The sequence below is a fragment of the Astatotilapia calliptera genome, chromosome 1, assembly GCF_964374335.1.
Source record: "Astatotilapia calliptera chromosome 1, fAstCal68.1, whole genome shotgun sequence".
Lineage (NCBI taxonomy): Eukaryota > Metazoa > Chordata > Actinopteri > Cichliformes > Cichlidae > Astatotilapia > Astatotilapia calliptera.
Window position 1 is genome coordinate 17,568,620 of NC_137422.1, and position 13,335 is coordinate 17,581,954.

General features: G+C 43.7%; 2 protein-coding genes across 3 annotated transcripts; one reads left to right on the forward strand and one right to left on the reverse strand.

Moving 5' to 3' along the window:
• Positions 1-39: 39 nt before the first annotated feature.
• Positions 40-8,755, reverse strand: ercc5 (excision repair cross-complementation group 5). The gene is made up of 15 exons (XM_080291937.1): positions 8,510-8,755; positions 8,206-8,381; positions 7,999-8,114; positions 7,724-7,825; positions 7,342-7,408; positions 6,983-7,126; positions 6,644-6,848; positions 5,450-6,331; positions 4,487-4,761; positions 3,676-3,795; positions 2,883-3,096; positions 2,285-2,429; positions 1,575-1,777; positions 1,415-1,497; positions 40-744 (listed from the first exon to the last, which is right to left on the reverse strand). Exons 1-15 carry the CDS (start codon positions 8,595-8,597, stop codon positions 223-225), a joined length of 3,342 nt encoding a protein of 1,113 aa, XP_080148063.1. The 5' UTR covers positions 8,598-8,755; the 3' UTR covers positions 40-222.
• Positions 8,756-8,852: 97 nt separating this feature from the next.
• Positions 8,853-13,335, forward strand: blzf1 (basic leucine zipper nuclear factor 1). 2 transcript variants are annotated; one of them, XM_080292074.1, is made up of 7 exons: positions 8,853-8,871; positions 9,552-9,650; positions 9,956-10,416; positions 10,653-10,852; positions 10,962-11,090; positions 11,240-11,477; positions 11,580-13,335. In XM_080292074.1, exons 2-7 carry the CDS (start codon positions 9,632-9,634, stop codon positions 11,763-11,765), a joined length of 1,233 nt encoding a protein of 410 aa, XP_080148200.1. In that variant the 5' UTR covers positions 8,853-8,871; positions 9,552-9,631; the 3' UTR covers positions 11,766-13,335. The 2 variants fall into 2 exon arrangements, with proteins under 2 accessions (XP_080148200.1, XP_026021434.2); XM_026165649.2 differs by lacking the exon at positions 8,853-8,871 and adding an exon at positions 9,114-9,254.

Consider the following 13,335-nt stretch of genomic DNA (forward strand, 5'->3'; position numbering starts at 1 on the left):
TTGACACACGAGGGCGACAAATGACAGGTGAACATGTACCACATCTCAAAAATTTAATGCAAAATGAACTCATTGTGGTCACACAAACATCTACAAGCAGGAAAATAATTTTCTATTAATAGTTCATAGCAGTTTTTAACAAAATTCATGTTTCATAAAATGGAAACCCTGAGTTTATCAGACATGTAGACGTCAGACATTTGGGAGTACATATCAAAGTCCTCATGTCTTCTTCCCCCTGCCTTTTCCTCTCATGCTTCCTCTCCCTCTCGTGCTTTTCGCTCCGCGTCCTCTCCGGCTCCCCTCGAACACAGATCGGGCTGTAACCATAGCAACTCCAGGACCACCGTCGCTGTCCTCACCAGAGCTGCTGCTGCTCATCCTGGTTCTCTTAGGTGGAGTTTTATTAGACTGAGGAACAGACTTTACTGAGAGGGAGTCATGACTGGTGCTACTGCTATCTCTGAGAGCTGTAAGAGGAGATTCATCAGTCATCTCTGACCCTAAAAAGCCTCCTGCCACAGATCTCCTCACATCTTTCTCCTCTCCTCCTTTATCCTGACTCCCTTTCTTAGACTTAGACAGGGAATGCGTATCGTCCTCACTGTCGTCCTCTTCCTCCTCGGCTCCTCCTTCCCTCTCTTTTCGCTTCAAGCAGGTGACCGCTCGGCGGAGTCGCTGACTGCGGATCGCCTGCTTCTCACGTTGCTCCATGCGGAAGAACGAGTCTATCCGCAGCTGAGTCTAAACCAAAGCAGACAAGACATGAACGATAGAAGGCTACAAGCCAGTTTAATTTATTTTTTCTATTATTGATTTTTCAAAAGTTACACAATCTAACTGGAGACATTTAACCCCTGAGACCCAGGTGGTTGTTTGATATGCACGGGTTTGAATTTACAGCATAATAGTACTGTTTAAGACTAAGACTTAACTAATGCTAGCGTGCTTACTGCTCTTAGCTCAATATGTAACCGTTCATTATTCTGATTCCTGCTATCCTATAAATTGTTGATATGCATTTTAGAGAAAGGGCCCTAAGACAGAGCCCTGGGGAACACCACTGACAAGCTTGTAATCTGAAATGTATTTTTCCTTCTAGCTACCCATTACAATTGATCGCCTTCAGCTAACCATTTAACTGTTTACTCATTACTTTTAACTTGCAAATATTCAACCATTATGTTTAGCCTATCACTAAATTTCTTCTCACTTGAGGTTACTGAAAACTGATCTTTGGAGAAGCTGCTTCCTGAGTGAAGACTTCAAGAAACTGTTTACATGTGGAAAAAAAACACAAAGATTTTGTCTTGCATTTTCAAAGGTGTGCGCCTTTCTCTCCTTTTTTGACATTGGCCTCCGTGCCAGGTTATTGTTGCTTTGACATGCTCACATGTGGATGTAACCTGGTTACCTGCTGGGTGTTGAGCTGCTTGATCACAGGCTGAAGAGTCTCCTCTGTTTTCCGACTGCTCCAGCCAAAACGACTCAGGCAGAATGTAAAGCGCTTGTTAAGAAATATTCATACGTTCAGGAAAAGCAGGCAAACACATTCCCACAAACAGAGAAAGGATATTCTTTGATCATGTCCAGCTGTGGACGTCCCCAGCTGAAGGAGCTGCCTGACTGGTCAATAGTGGGGTGCAGGTAAGCCTGAGCCACCACAGGGTTGGGGAAACCAGGCTGCAGTTTCAGATCCCTCAGCTTCTTCTTAACTTTTGTGTCCCGAGGATCAGACGCCAGGTGCTTTTTCTCTTGAGCCTCTGACCACCAGTTACTACAGTTAAATTAAAAAAAAGAAAAGAACAAAGGCAACAACAATAAGAAAGAAAGCTCAATGCAGAAATAACATTTATATTTACTCATGGTGTTTTTTAGCACACAACCCCAATCCTAAAAAATATGTAAATGCAAAAAAAAAAAAAAATGCAATGATTTGCAAATCTTATATAATAACATTATTCACAGTAGAACATTAAAAAATGAGAAAAATATTGGCTCAATTTGAATTTGATGGTGGCAGCATGCTTGAAAAAATAAAAATTGGCACAGGGACATGTTTGACTCCAATGACTCCCACCCCCTCCCTAACACACTGGACAATCTGAAGAGCAGTTTCAGAAACAGGTTCCTTCAACCTCGCTTTCTGAGGGAACATTACAGGAGGTCATTTCTTCCTGTTGCTATCAGACTCTTTAATTCATCCACCTGAGTCCAAAAGATCACAGACATCCAGTACTGATTGTTGTCTTTGTCTCTTGCACACAGAAGCAATCTCACCCACCTGAACTGTATCAGTGGCTCCAGGCCTGGTCCTGGAAACTCATTCAGTATCTCCATGCCAGTCACGTAGCCGACCCCTGGCACACCCTCCGTGTAGTCACTTCCAAGCAGGTAAGCCAGATTTATCATTTTAGTCCTGTCCAGACCTGACGGAGGCGAGATTACAGGTTGTTAAGTAAACAGGAAAAATAAAGAAAAGGACAACACTCTAAGCAATAAGACTGTGCTGACAGCCTGTTACACAAACACCTCTCCCTCATATGTACAATATTAGCTTATGAAATTCCTGTTGTGATGTGCCATCTTAGCACTATTACAACACTCCCATAAATATGACACCATTGCAGCTGCAACCACCAATAAAACTAAATCAACCATGCACGGAGCCATGTGGGTCAGTGTGCTGGTTTAAGAGAAAATAACTATAATGTGCCCATGAAAGAACATGATTGTTGTGTTTCCACAGCAATCATGTATGTAGATTTAATACATTTGATTGGAAGCAGGCTTGAATTCCATCCTTTGATATATATTTTTTCATATAACCCCACACACACACACACACACACACACACGCACACACACACACATTCACTGACTGAGCTGGCTCTGCAGGTCGCTGTGCTGGTAATGTTCGACATATTTGTCCTGGCTGAAGAAGTTCTTGTAAACGTGACGTCCTCCAAAGAGCCACACGTCCGAGTCGTCTGTAATGGTCCCGTGCGTGTGGTCGGCCCAATCGAGCGCCGCACACTGAGCCTCGGCCTCCATCGGAGCCACCAGATATGGGACGCCGAACAGCCGCAGCAGCTCCTGGTTTCAAACGGTCATTACTCACAAAGTACAATAAGATGATGTAGAGCGTTCTCAGTATCAGAGTTGGCGTTTAGGGGTTTAGGTCTCATTATGTCCCGAGATGTGTTAAAAGACTCTGATCTTAAAATTACAACCCTTTCAGCTCAACAGGCTGCGGATGTTTCCGTGGTCATCTGAGAGGTACTTCTGCTCTTAGCAGCTGATTACAGGAGCAGCTGACAGGATTAAAAACAGATCGCACACACTGAGCTTTTACCTCAGTGTGAATTTTATGAAGGAGAAAATGCTGACAGCATTTGGCTTTCAGGGGTGTGAGCGAGCCAGCAGACGCACAGCAAAGACTGTGAGGTAGCAATGACTCTGGGAATGTCTGGCAGAGGTGATGCTGGGAAATGTATCCCTGCTGGGAGTTAACACCTGCTCTGATCTGTCAGATCCGCTGTCAGCGCATTAATCTATTTACATGCTGGTTTCTATTTTTTCTAATTAAAGCGTACACATCAACTTTTTAAAAAACATATATACTTGTTTATGGTCTGCGTGTGGCTGTATGTGCTGATGTGATTTCTCTCTCACCTGGCTCTCCAGGTACATCTGCCCGGTGACTGTGTTGGCCATTCTCTCCTGCTGCTGTTTCTGCTCCCTCAGGTTGCTCTGCTCCACCTTCAGGGAGCTTTCCAGGGCCTCCAGCTCATCCTGCAGAACAAACACACACTTTTGCATGTCAACCTGCTCCTTATAGTCTTGTTTCTGTTTATGCTGAAGAATGCTTGACATGCAAAACAACAACAAATAATTATAGATAAACCAGAAAGTCTGAAACTGTCATTTCTTCACAAACAGTAATGGATATAGCTGATAAGAAATCAAAGTACAGACATGACGTACGTGTTATTTTTGAGTTGCAAAACCTTGGTCATGACTCACTGAATGAGTGTTTGCTTAATAATATTAATACGAAAGGGTGTTAGTTGAGCATTCTCTGAACATCTGGTCTTTCCTCAGGAGACAAATCAACACCAGTTCGGTAAAACTTACTTACACGACCATCTCAAATTAATGGACTGGGTTTGGGAATATGCCCATCATAATAATTCCTTTTTTTAATGATCTGACAGTTTGATCTGAAGTGATCAGTATGATCGGAGTAGTTCTCTGTTAAAATATCAAAAGGATACCAGTCTTCTGAAAATTTCAGCACTGAAGAGCCCAAAAATGAGCCCTTAGTTTCACATAAGAAGAAAAAAGAAGAATTTTTTTACGTCTTAGAAGAAAGTAGGCCACGTGTGACTATATTTGTAGTACCGCTTGAGTACTAATGAATCATCAAGATGACTAATTTTCTGTCTATCAGAGATCAGTAAACTGCAGAATTACAGAAACTTACAACATCAAAGTGTTCCCATTCATTGATGGCTGGAGCTGATCTGGATTCTGTCTCCGTTTGCTCTTTCATCTCATTCTGTGCCTTTGTTTCTGCTTCTTCCTCTGAGTTCAGCGCAACAGTTGAGGAAATTTCTGCTAAACTTTCCTCTGAGTTTCCTTCTTCCTTTGCGTCATCTTTATGGACTTTATCTGGATGTGCTTTCTCTCCAGTTATCACGAGGGAATCATCTGCAGTCTCCTCTTTTGAGTCGTCTTCTGAGACCTCAATGAAGCTCTCTGAGAAAACAGGGAAAGAGCAGACTGAGATGACCTTTGCATTCCCATAAGAGAAAATGTGGCGTTATTTCTAACTGCAGTGACTGATATGTTCTGGGACCACGCGTATATGTGGAAAGCATCAACAACAATAGAGGATCAGGCTGGGTCGCAAAGCGGCTTGCAGCAGACACCTAATAAAGTGTCGGCAAGCAAAGGCGGCTTAATAATGTGCCTTATGGCAGATTTACCAACTAGATCAGCTGGGCCACCATCTGGCTTTTGCTGATGCATCAGGGCTGCACGACCTGAACAAACACTAACGCTGTTAGACCAAGCATGGGGTAACTGGCATAATTACACTTTAAAATCTGGTTAATACAACATTAAGCGACTGGTTTTCCTTGATGACTGAACCTACTCTGTAAGCTAGATAATTTAATCTTTACCAAAGGCACAGGACCAATTTGCAGGATGTCTATTTGACGTCCTATATGCAGCCCTGTTATTATATTATCCATACAGTGATCGGTTTTGTTCTGAGAAGTCAGGCTTTTCAGAAACCAACACGTCTCAGTTCAAAATTTTATATTAAAATGTAAAACCCTCTGCTTATTTAAACCTGTAAATCTGACATCTGGAAGCACAAACACACTACAGATTTAACACATTTTGAATGACTGCAATGTGAAAGACACCATTACTGTACCTTCTGACTCGCTTTCCTCGCTGCTCTCTGACTTCACTTCAGATCCATTTTTCTCTGGAGCTTCGGTGAACTGCTCTAAGAGTGCGGTGGGTCTTCCAGAGAGCTGAGGAGAGAGGTTTGTAGATACTGGGTTTTGACTGTTTGCAGCAGCAGCAGCATCCTGAGGTGTGCGCTCTGGTTCTCGTCTATTAACTTGTTCTTGTTTCTCCACTCGTGCCCGACAGCTTGTCTTTATATCCTCAGACAGCTCTGCTTTCCTCATCTTATCTTCTGAGCTGATCTCCTTTGCTGCTAATCGAAGTGCTTTATTTCTCTCGCCAATCAATTCTTCCATCTCGTCTTCAGAGCTGCTATCTAACAACCTGTCTTTGTCACGTAAACTTTGCCCCGTGAGCTTCATATCAAGGCCTTTTTCTTTGAGTGAAGGTTTGGCCTCTTCCTCCGAGCTGCTGGTGACCGCTCTTGGGGCACGATGATGAATATTTGTTTGATTGGTGGGCGAGCTACTCTTAAATTCAGCAGCTCCACCTTCATCTTCAGCCAGAACCTGTTGGATTGCCAGCAGTGTGCGTGGAGACATGCTGCCACCATCCGTCTTAACCCGGTCGGACTTCTCCTCGTCGGAGCTGTCGTTAATCACAGCCTGGATAGCTCTGAATGTCCGAGGTGAGGGCGGTGAGGCGTCTCCATCAGACGGTTTTGATGCTGAGGGTTTGGAGTCGCCTGAGGAGGTAGCTTGCGCTTTATCTTCTTCCTCACAGACAGGACGCCAAAGAGGCTCAGGTTTGTCTTTGGGCCGTCTTTGACAGCCTGACAGGGAGCTCCCAGCCCAGGGTGCAGCTGCAGGTTGGCTCTCGGGGGCTGTCTCACTCTTTTTGGTGCCTATGAAGGTAAAGTGGAGTGCAGTTTTATAAACTAACACAGAGGCAAGCTTGTACTTTTTCATTTCAGCCTTCTGATATGTCAAAAGAAAAGTAAAACACAATGATCCACCAATAAAAATCTGATAAAAAGAACTACATCATGATGTTTTTGAACAAAAAACTGTTTAAAATATGAACTTATATGAACATTACTTGTCTTCCAATGAACCTTTTAAATGTTCAGACATTTAAATGTGATTCGGAAAAGAAATCTGTAGCACTGATTATCTATTTTCCAGACAGTAGTGCAACAATCCACTGACTGCCTCACCTTTGATAAGGATATAGTGAGAATGGTCTTCTGAAACCAGCCGCTGTGCCTCCACGCTTTGCTGAGCTCCGTCCTGCTGGCAGACATCTGGAGCACTGCCCGCGCTCCGGTGGTTCATCTCCTTCTCCACACCCTCCAGACGCTGGTTCAGCCGGTTCCTCTGCAGCAGGCCAGCCAGCTGGTACTGTGAAAAGTCTCCGGACCGCTGAGAGAGTGAAGAAGCGTCAGGAGACACTGAAGCATGAGTGAGGAGTTATCCAGACCAAACTATTTCCATTTTAAAACATTTAAAAATAAAAAAAGCCTTAGCAATAACTGTAGCCTGAGAGTGAGATGTACCTCTGGAGGTTTGTGAAACATGGTCCGCCGTCTTTTAGAAAACTCTTTCATGTCTTTGAGGATCTCATGTTTCATTTCAGGAGGCAGGCTGGCAAAGTCCTCTGAGTTGATGTCCATTGAGTTGGGGTCTTCACACATGTCTCCCTGAGACATGAAGAACAAACTCACTTTAGTCAGTGAGGACAGTTATACAATAAACGTAAAGACAGTTACCCATATGTGAACAGAGACACAAGGCGATGAATTTTACTGGATATATAAAGAAGAGTTTGTAAAGGAAAAATTGCAAAAATATGTTAACATTTTGGGGAGAGGATACCAATTTGGTGCACTTTCAGAGTGCAATGACACCATTTTACCTGATACATGTAATAACTATCAACCATTTCCTCCTCCTCCTCTCGTTCTTCCTCCTCCTCCTCTGAGCTGTAAGTGCAACAGGAAAACATTCAGATGTTTGTTATTGCACACTATGTTTGATATGGCACTAAATAAAGACAACCATGCATTTTACTAATTGCTCCTTGGTTCATATGAACTGTTTGGTTATCTGAGAGAAGAGGGCAAGAAAACAAAAAGTTTCTAGTCGTGGATATGAAGCCATTTGCTTTCACAAAGCACCTGACCCTCCTGGCATGTCCACACATGTGGAGGAAAAGAGCTTTTCAGCATTCCGTTTACCCAGAAAAGACCCTGCATGGATTCTGACTAACTTATGTATGCAAGCAAGTGAACAGTAACCTGCTTTTGGCTTTCTCCTCTGCGGGTGGCAGTGCTGGAAGAACATACATGTCATCCACCTCATTTCTCCTCACGCTGGAGAGGCTGGGGAGAGGTTCCTTACTGGGAAGTAGGAAAGAAATGTGCGTTAATTTCAGGCCAAAGCCCTGACACTATAATGACTCCAGAAGGAGAGCAGAGGTATTTTTATTTTGTTGATGTCATTGAAGAATAGGAGGGTAAACATGGGAGGAACTATTTACTGCTGGTTTAGGGATGCTCCCTCTGTCCCTCACCTGTGGTCTCCAAGTGCAGCTTTGATAGCCTGTCTCTTCAAGAATGTTTTGAGCAGTTTCTCATTGGTGTTTCTGGACTCGCGAGTCAGCTCCTCCTTCCTTTGCCTCCTCAGAGCCTGCAGGAGGAAAACAAGGTTAAAATGAAGACGCTAAGCAGGAATCGCTTGCCTGCTACACAAACGCATGCACGCGGGCACACAGACTTACAAGGGTCTGCTTCTTCAGCAGCGGTGCATCCCCATCAAACACAAAGACTGGCCTGATGCGGAAGAAGAGTAGCTTACAGATGCGGTGGAAGAGAGTGAGCAGGTGGGCGTTCTGGACGCTGTTGCCTTCACGGTCCCTCACCCCTTTCACCGCCTGGTTCAGCCATATACTGATGTCTGAGGGGGGCTCTGGTTAAGGTTTCTGCTATGACTGAAGTTAGTAAAACCTACACACTGCTGAGACAGAAGAAGCAAATAATGGTGGACAGATCAAAGATAAATACAGCATTTCTAACTGAGGATACCAACAGCAAGGATCTTTCCCTCCAGTGTCTCGGGGTTGATGGGTTTCCCTGTGCTCTCCAATAGCCTCCACAGTCCGTGCACTCCCATGGTTAGCAGTCCAATTAATGTGTTACAAACTGAAACATACCGCCACAATGCCACAGTGCGCTATAAGCACTGAGCATTTGTCCTGAAACCCCTGGAGCAGAAAAAGGGGATCCCTTTTTAACATTTGTTGCAACTGTATTTTCATCCGGAAAGCAATTATTCCCTTCGTATGAAGGTTCCGGGCTTGGGGCGGGAGGGGTATCAATACTCTGTTACACCAGCGGTTTATCGCAGCATCTATTTCGGACCATAAATCAGCTGAGGCTTAAGAAATGTTAGTAGAATGATAGATAAACCGATCTGAGATCAGTGTGTTGTGACGTTGAGGGGAGTAATTGGGTGGAATAGTTCCTGGGTTACATCTGACAGGCTACGTGCGACCTGCGCTACTTTTTCGACAAAAACGATTATTTTGTAGATAATGTAACAGCTATTCAAGTTTAGGATTACAAAACAAAAACGTGGCTTAATATTTACGCAATTTCCATCTGGCGAGCGGGTTAGAAAGGTGTATTGCTGGTTTAACAGGAAGTTTTGCCTGGGAGGTAAAAATCAGGGTAAAAATCTCACACGAAACTCGCGAGAGGCCAACTGTGTCCGGTGGCAAAACAAACAGCCTGGGGCTTACGGCTAGTTAAGCGAGGAGGATTCTACCCAGTATGTTATCCAATTATATCTGTGAACTCACTAGAAACGATACCAAATACACAGAAAAGCGTCTTGTATACTCATTATGACACAGCTAATGCTAATATAAAGCGAAGTTGTTTATCATTGACGCTGCTCTGCAATCGGCTAATGTTAGCACAGTTAGCTTCCTACCAAGTTACCGTTATCACGTTACGTTTTCAGAGCCTCAGCTGTTAACCCTGACCTTTGACTGGCGGTCTTCTTTAATCATTGGACACGACAGGTGCTAAAAATATTTCACTTTCCCCATTGTTGTTATTACAGGGCGAAGGGCCACCCGAGACGTCATCAAGACGTGGGTTTCACCCAAACAGACTACCTTTCACACCAACACCACCTCCACCATGACTGCTGCTGTTAGAGGTACGTGTGGTTTCTTTGTGCTCTAGTGTTCACATTTTACACACGGGTATTTGTAAAGTCAGCGGAAGTAAACTTGACCAAGAGTTGATGGAAGTCTGTCTTTTTATCGTCTTCATGCGTTTCTTGTGCTGTTTGGTGTTTGCGGAGCTTCTGTTTTTGTGAAACATAAACAAAGCTGACACACATATGGATTAAAGCTTTACAACATTGTTAGGCATATGTATTCCACTGCACTGTCCGCATGTTAGAGGAATCGGACTCAGTGCAAAGTGTGATCACAATTCTTGTTCCTTTTTATCTTCCAGATTCTGCCAGTGTGCCTGTCCGAGGTCCTGGCGATGGCATGGAAACTGAAAAACCGCCAGCCATCCTGGAGGTTAACACAGATACACTTCCACCAGGTCCATCTGAAGTTCCCCTCGTGAAAGTAGCTAGCCCAAAGCGCAGCCCCAAATCTACCCATCCAGCACCTCCTGCTGCCCCGCAGCCACTCGGAGTGCTCCACCTTGGGAAAGTAACTCGAGAGGCCTGCACAGAGGTGGAGGCTGTGAGGATCATGGTCCCACGTGCTGCTATTAGCCGGAGCAGCCGCACAGGAGCCACTGAGGCGAAAGGGGAGACCGGGCAACAGGCTGAGGAGCAGGGGTCTCCTTCGCTGCATTTAGTGGAGGACTGGAGAGGACAGCTGGTGAAGCTGCAGAACTCTGAGCGCAGGCTGCTGCAGGACAAAGAAGGCCTGTCCAATCAGCTCCGTGTGCAAACAGAGGTGAGGCTGCAATGAAACTGACACGCATTATTTAAATGTCAGACACACTGAGGACCCTTTTTTTTTTTTTAAAAAATGGTGAGCACAACAAAAATGTAACTAATATGGTTTGTTATTCTTAAAGCTTTTTTTCTTTTTAATGACAAAGTTCTTTACAATACGAAGAGAGAAGACAGTTCAACTTCTCATTTGTGTTTTCAGTTGTAAAAGGAGGTTTTATCAAATTTGTGCGCTAGGTGAACCGTGAGCTAAAGAAGCTGCTGGTGGCGTCGGTGGGTGACGACCTTCAGTACCACTTTGAGCGCCTGTCACGGGAGAAAAATCAGCTGATTTTGGAGAACGAGGCTCTGGGCAGGAGTCTGGCACACACTGCAGAGCAACTAGAGCGAATGAGTATCCAGTGTGACGTTTGGAGGAGCAAGTTCCTGGCCAGCAGGTAATGGACAGTATAATTCAGTGGAAGATAAATTAAAAAATGTATGTGTGTGTATATATATTATCTGTGTTTTGCTGAATAAACTCTTGAATTTGTGTTGTCTCCTCAGAGTCATGGCAGAGGAACTAACGAATGCCAGAGCAGCTCTGCAGAGACAGACCAGAGAGGCACAAGGAGCAATTCAGGACCTGCTGTTGGAGAGAGAGGAGTTCTCCAGGGACATGATGCTCACCCACAGGTAAGATTGTGACTCACATGTAGTGATTAAATAAACTGGAGTGTCTATTATAAGAACTCTAAACTTAAAGCATACTGGAACTCAGAGCCCCTGATGCTGGCGTGAATGATGGCAGTATGTGTTGACGTTACCTGTTTTTGTGTTTTCAGATCTCTGGAGCAGCTCCTGGTGTCTCTGCAGTGGGGCAGACAACAGACGTACTATCCCACCTCACAACCCCTAAGCACGGGAGAGCTGGCGGTGGCCAATCACAAGCTAGCAGACGCCATCAACGCCCACCTGCTGGGTAACAGCGGCAGCAGCAGCACCAATGCCGCAAAAAGCAGCAGCAGCAGCGCAGCAGCTGAGCAGCTCTGCAGCACACCGGCTGAGAAGATGGCCGAGAAGGTGAAGGTTTTACATGTTTGTTTATGATAAATATCATATTTAATTTCTCACATTTGTAAGAAAATCCAGAAACTCACAGATGTCACTCACTTTCTGTCTCAGGTGCTGAAGAGTTTAGATCCCATTTCCTGCTCCGAAAACAAGGCTGAGTCTCCACTCAGTGACTCCACCCCCTCAAACTTCCTCAATAGTAAGAAGAGCATTGGCAGGTTTCACCCTTACACCCGCTACGAGAACATTACGTTTAACTGCTGTGAGCGCTGTACAGGAGACATCCTGGTGCTGTAGAGGTCACAGAGACTACCACAAACATCGTTGGAGCTTATTTCAAAGGACTGAGTGTAGTCTGAGGGTTACTGGAGCTTTGTGTTTAGTTGGAACAGCAGCAGACAGTTGCTGCTCTCCTGGTTGTGGTTTTACCCTGACTGTTATTTTTACATTTCAGATGATGGTCGGAATATATATGGCTCTGTTTATTTTGTTACTTTTATTTGCTTTGAATTCAGGAATCGTAACGCAATGATTAGACATTTCACTGGGATGTGACATCAAGGTGAGTCCGTGTTATGCGTTGAACAGAGATGCAAACATGCACGCTGGAAGCGATTCACAGCAGTGTGATGATCAGTGACCATAGTCACTGGCGATGGACATGGACAGAACCCAAGATCAGTTTTTCTCGACTTCCAGGCCAGCGACTAAAGTGACTACCTGTAAGAATGATTGACTTATTATCTGAAAGTATATGCATTTGGAGGTTACCTAGGCAACTGGAGCAGAGAATATATTTATTTTTAAAAAAGAAAGTAGAAATGTGGAGATTATAGTTTCAAGCCAAACAGCTGGCACGGCTGCGATACCTTCTACAGACGTCCTTGTGTAGATGAGTTAGTGAAACAACTTGATCATCTGTTGGTGTCTTATTGTATGTTGTGACTTACCTACTTTATTGCACCCAGGTGTAACCATTGGATATGCTTGCATCTGTCCATTGCCAGCCACTTTGGTTTGCAGAAATTCAGCCAACTCTTTCAAGTTTGTGCTTTTCTTTCTTCTGATCAGATGCAATGTTTTGCACCATCCTCATATTTATCACTACACTGTGTTTATGTAGTAACAGAGAAATTATTGCCTTATTACTGAATGCAATTCTGAAGTAACTCATCTATACAAGGCATTTTTAGAAGGTTTTAATTGCCACATTTTGACTTTACTCTCAAAATGATCAAAAACAATTTTTTCTTAATGTGGCACTAATACTCCTTCGGAGCCTCCAGTCTTTAGTGTGTTTTGAGGGTGTGCTGAGTTTTATTTGCATATTCCAGCTGTAAGTTTGATCCTGAGACTTGAAAGTATGTTGTGTAAATACCCCTCCAGTGAGCTGCTTCCACTGTGACTGTATATAAAGTGAATCAGGGTCCCTCCTATACTGCAGGAGCCACACTTCCTCTGTATAATGGTGCTACCTTATTTAGGAAAACACTGTATTAATATATTTTGTATATTTCATCATGTAAATGCATTAATATACAGTATTTTGGAAGTGGACAGATGGTACTACAAGAGCAAAAATGACCTTGACTCTTTTTTTTTTTTTCCTCTTCATTTAATGTCGTTTTTGTTTTGTCTATTATTATTTAAAAAGAAATGTATAAGGGCTGTATTTTTGCTTCAAAACACATTACAATAAAATAACTGGTAATCGATTGAAAATATGTATTTAAAACTGAGCTGTTTCTTTCATCTCTTTTGGAAACGACTGCTCTTTGCAGTAATAGTGATGGTTTCATCTGCAGTGAATGCACAACAAATATCTACATCCTTTGTTTTTCTAAAATAAAGACCAAAGTAGTTTCTA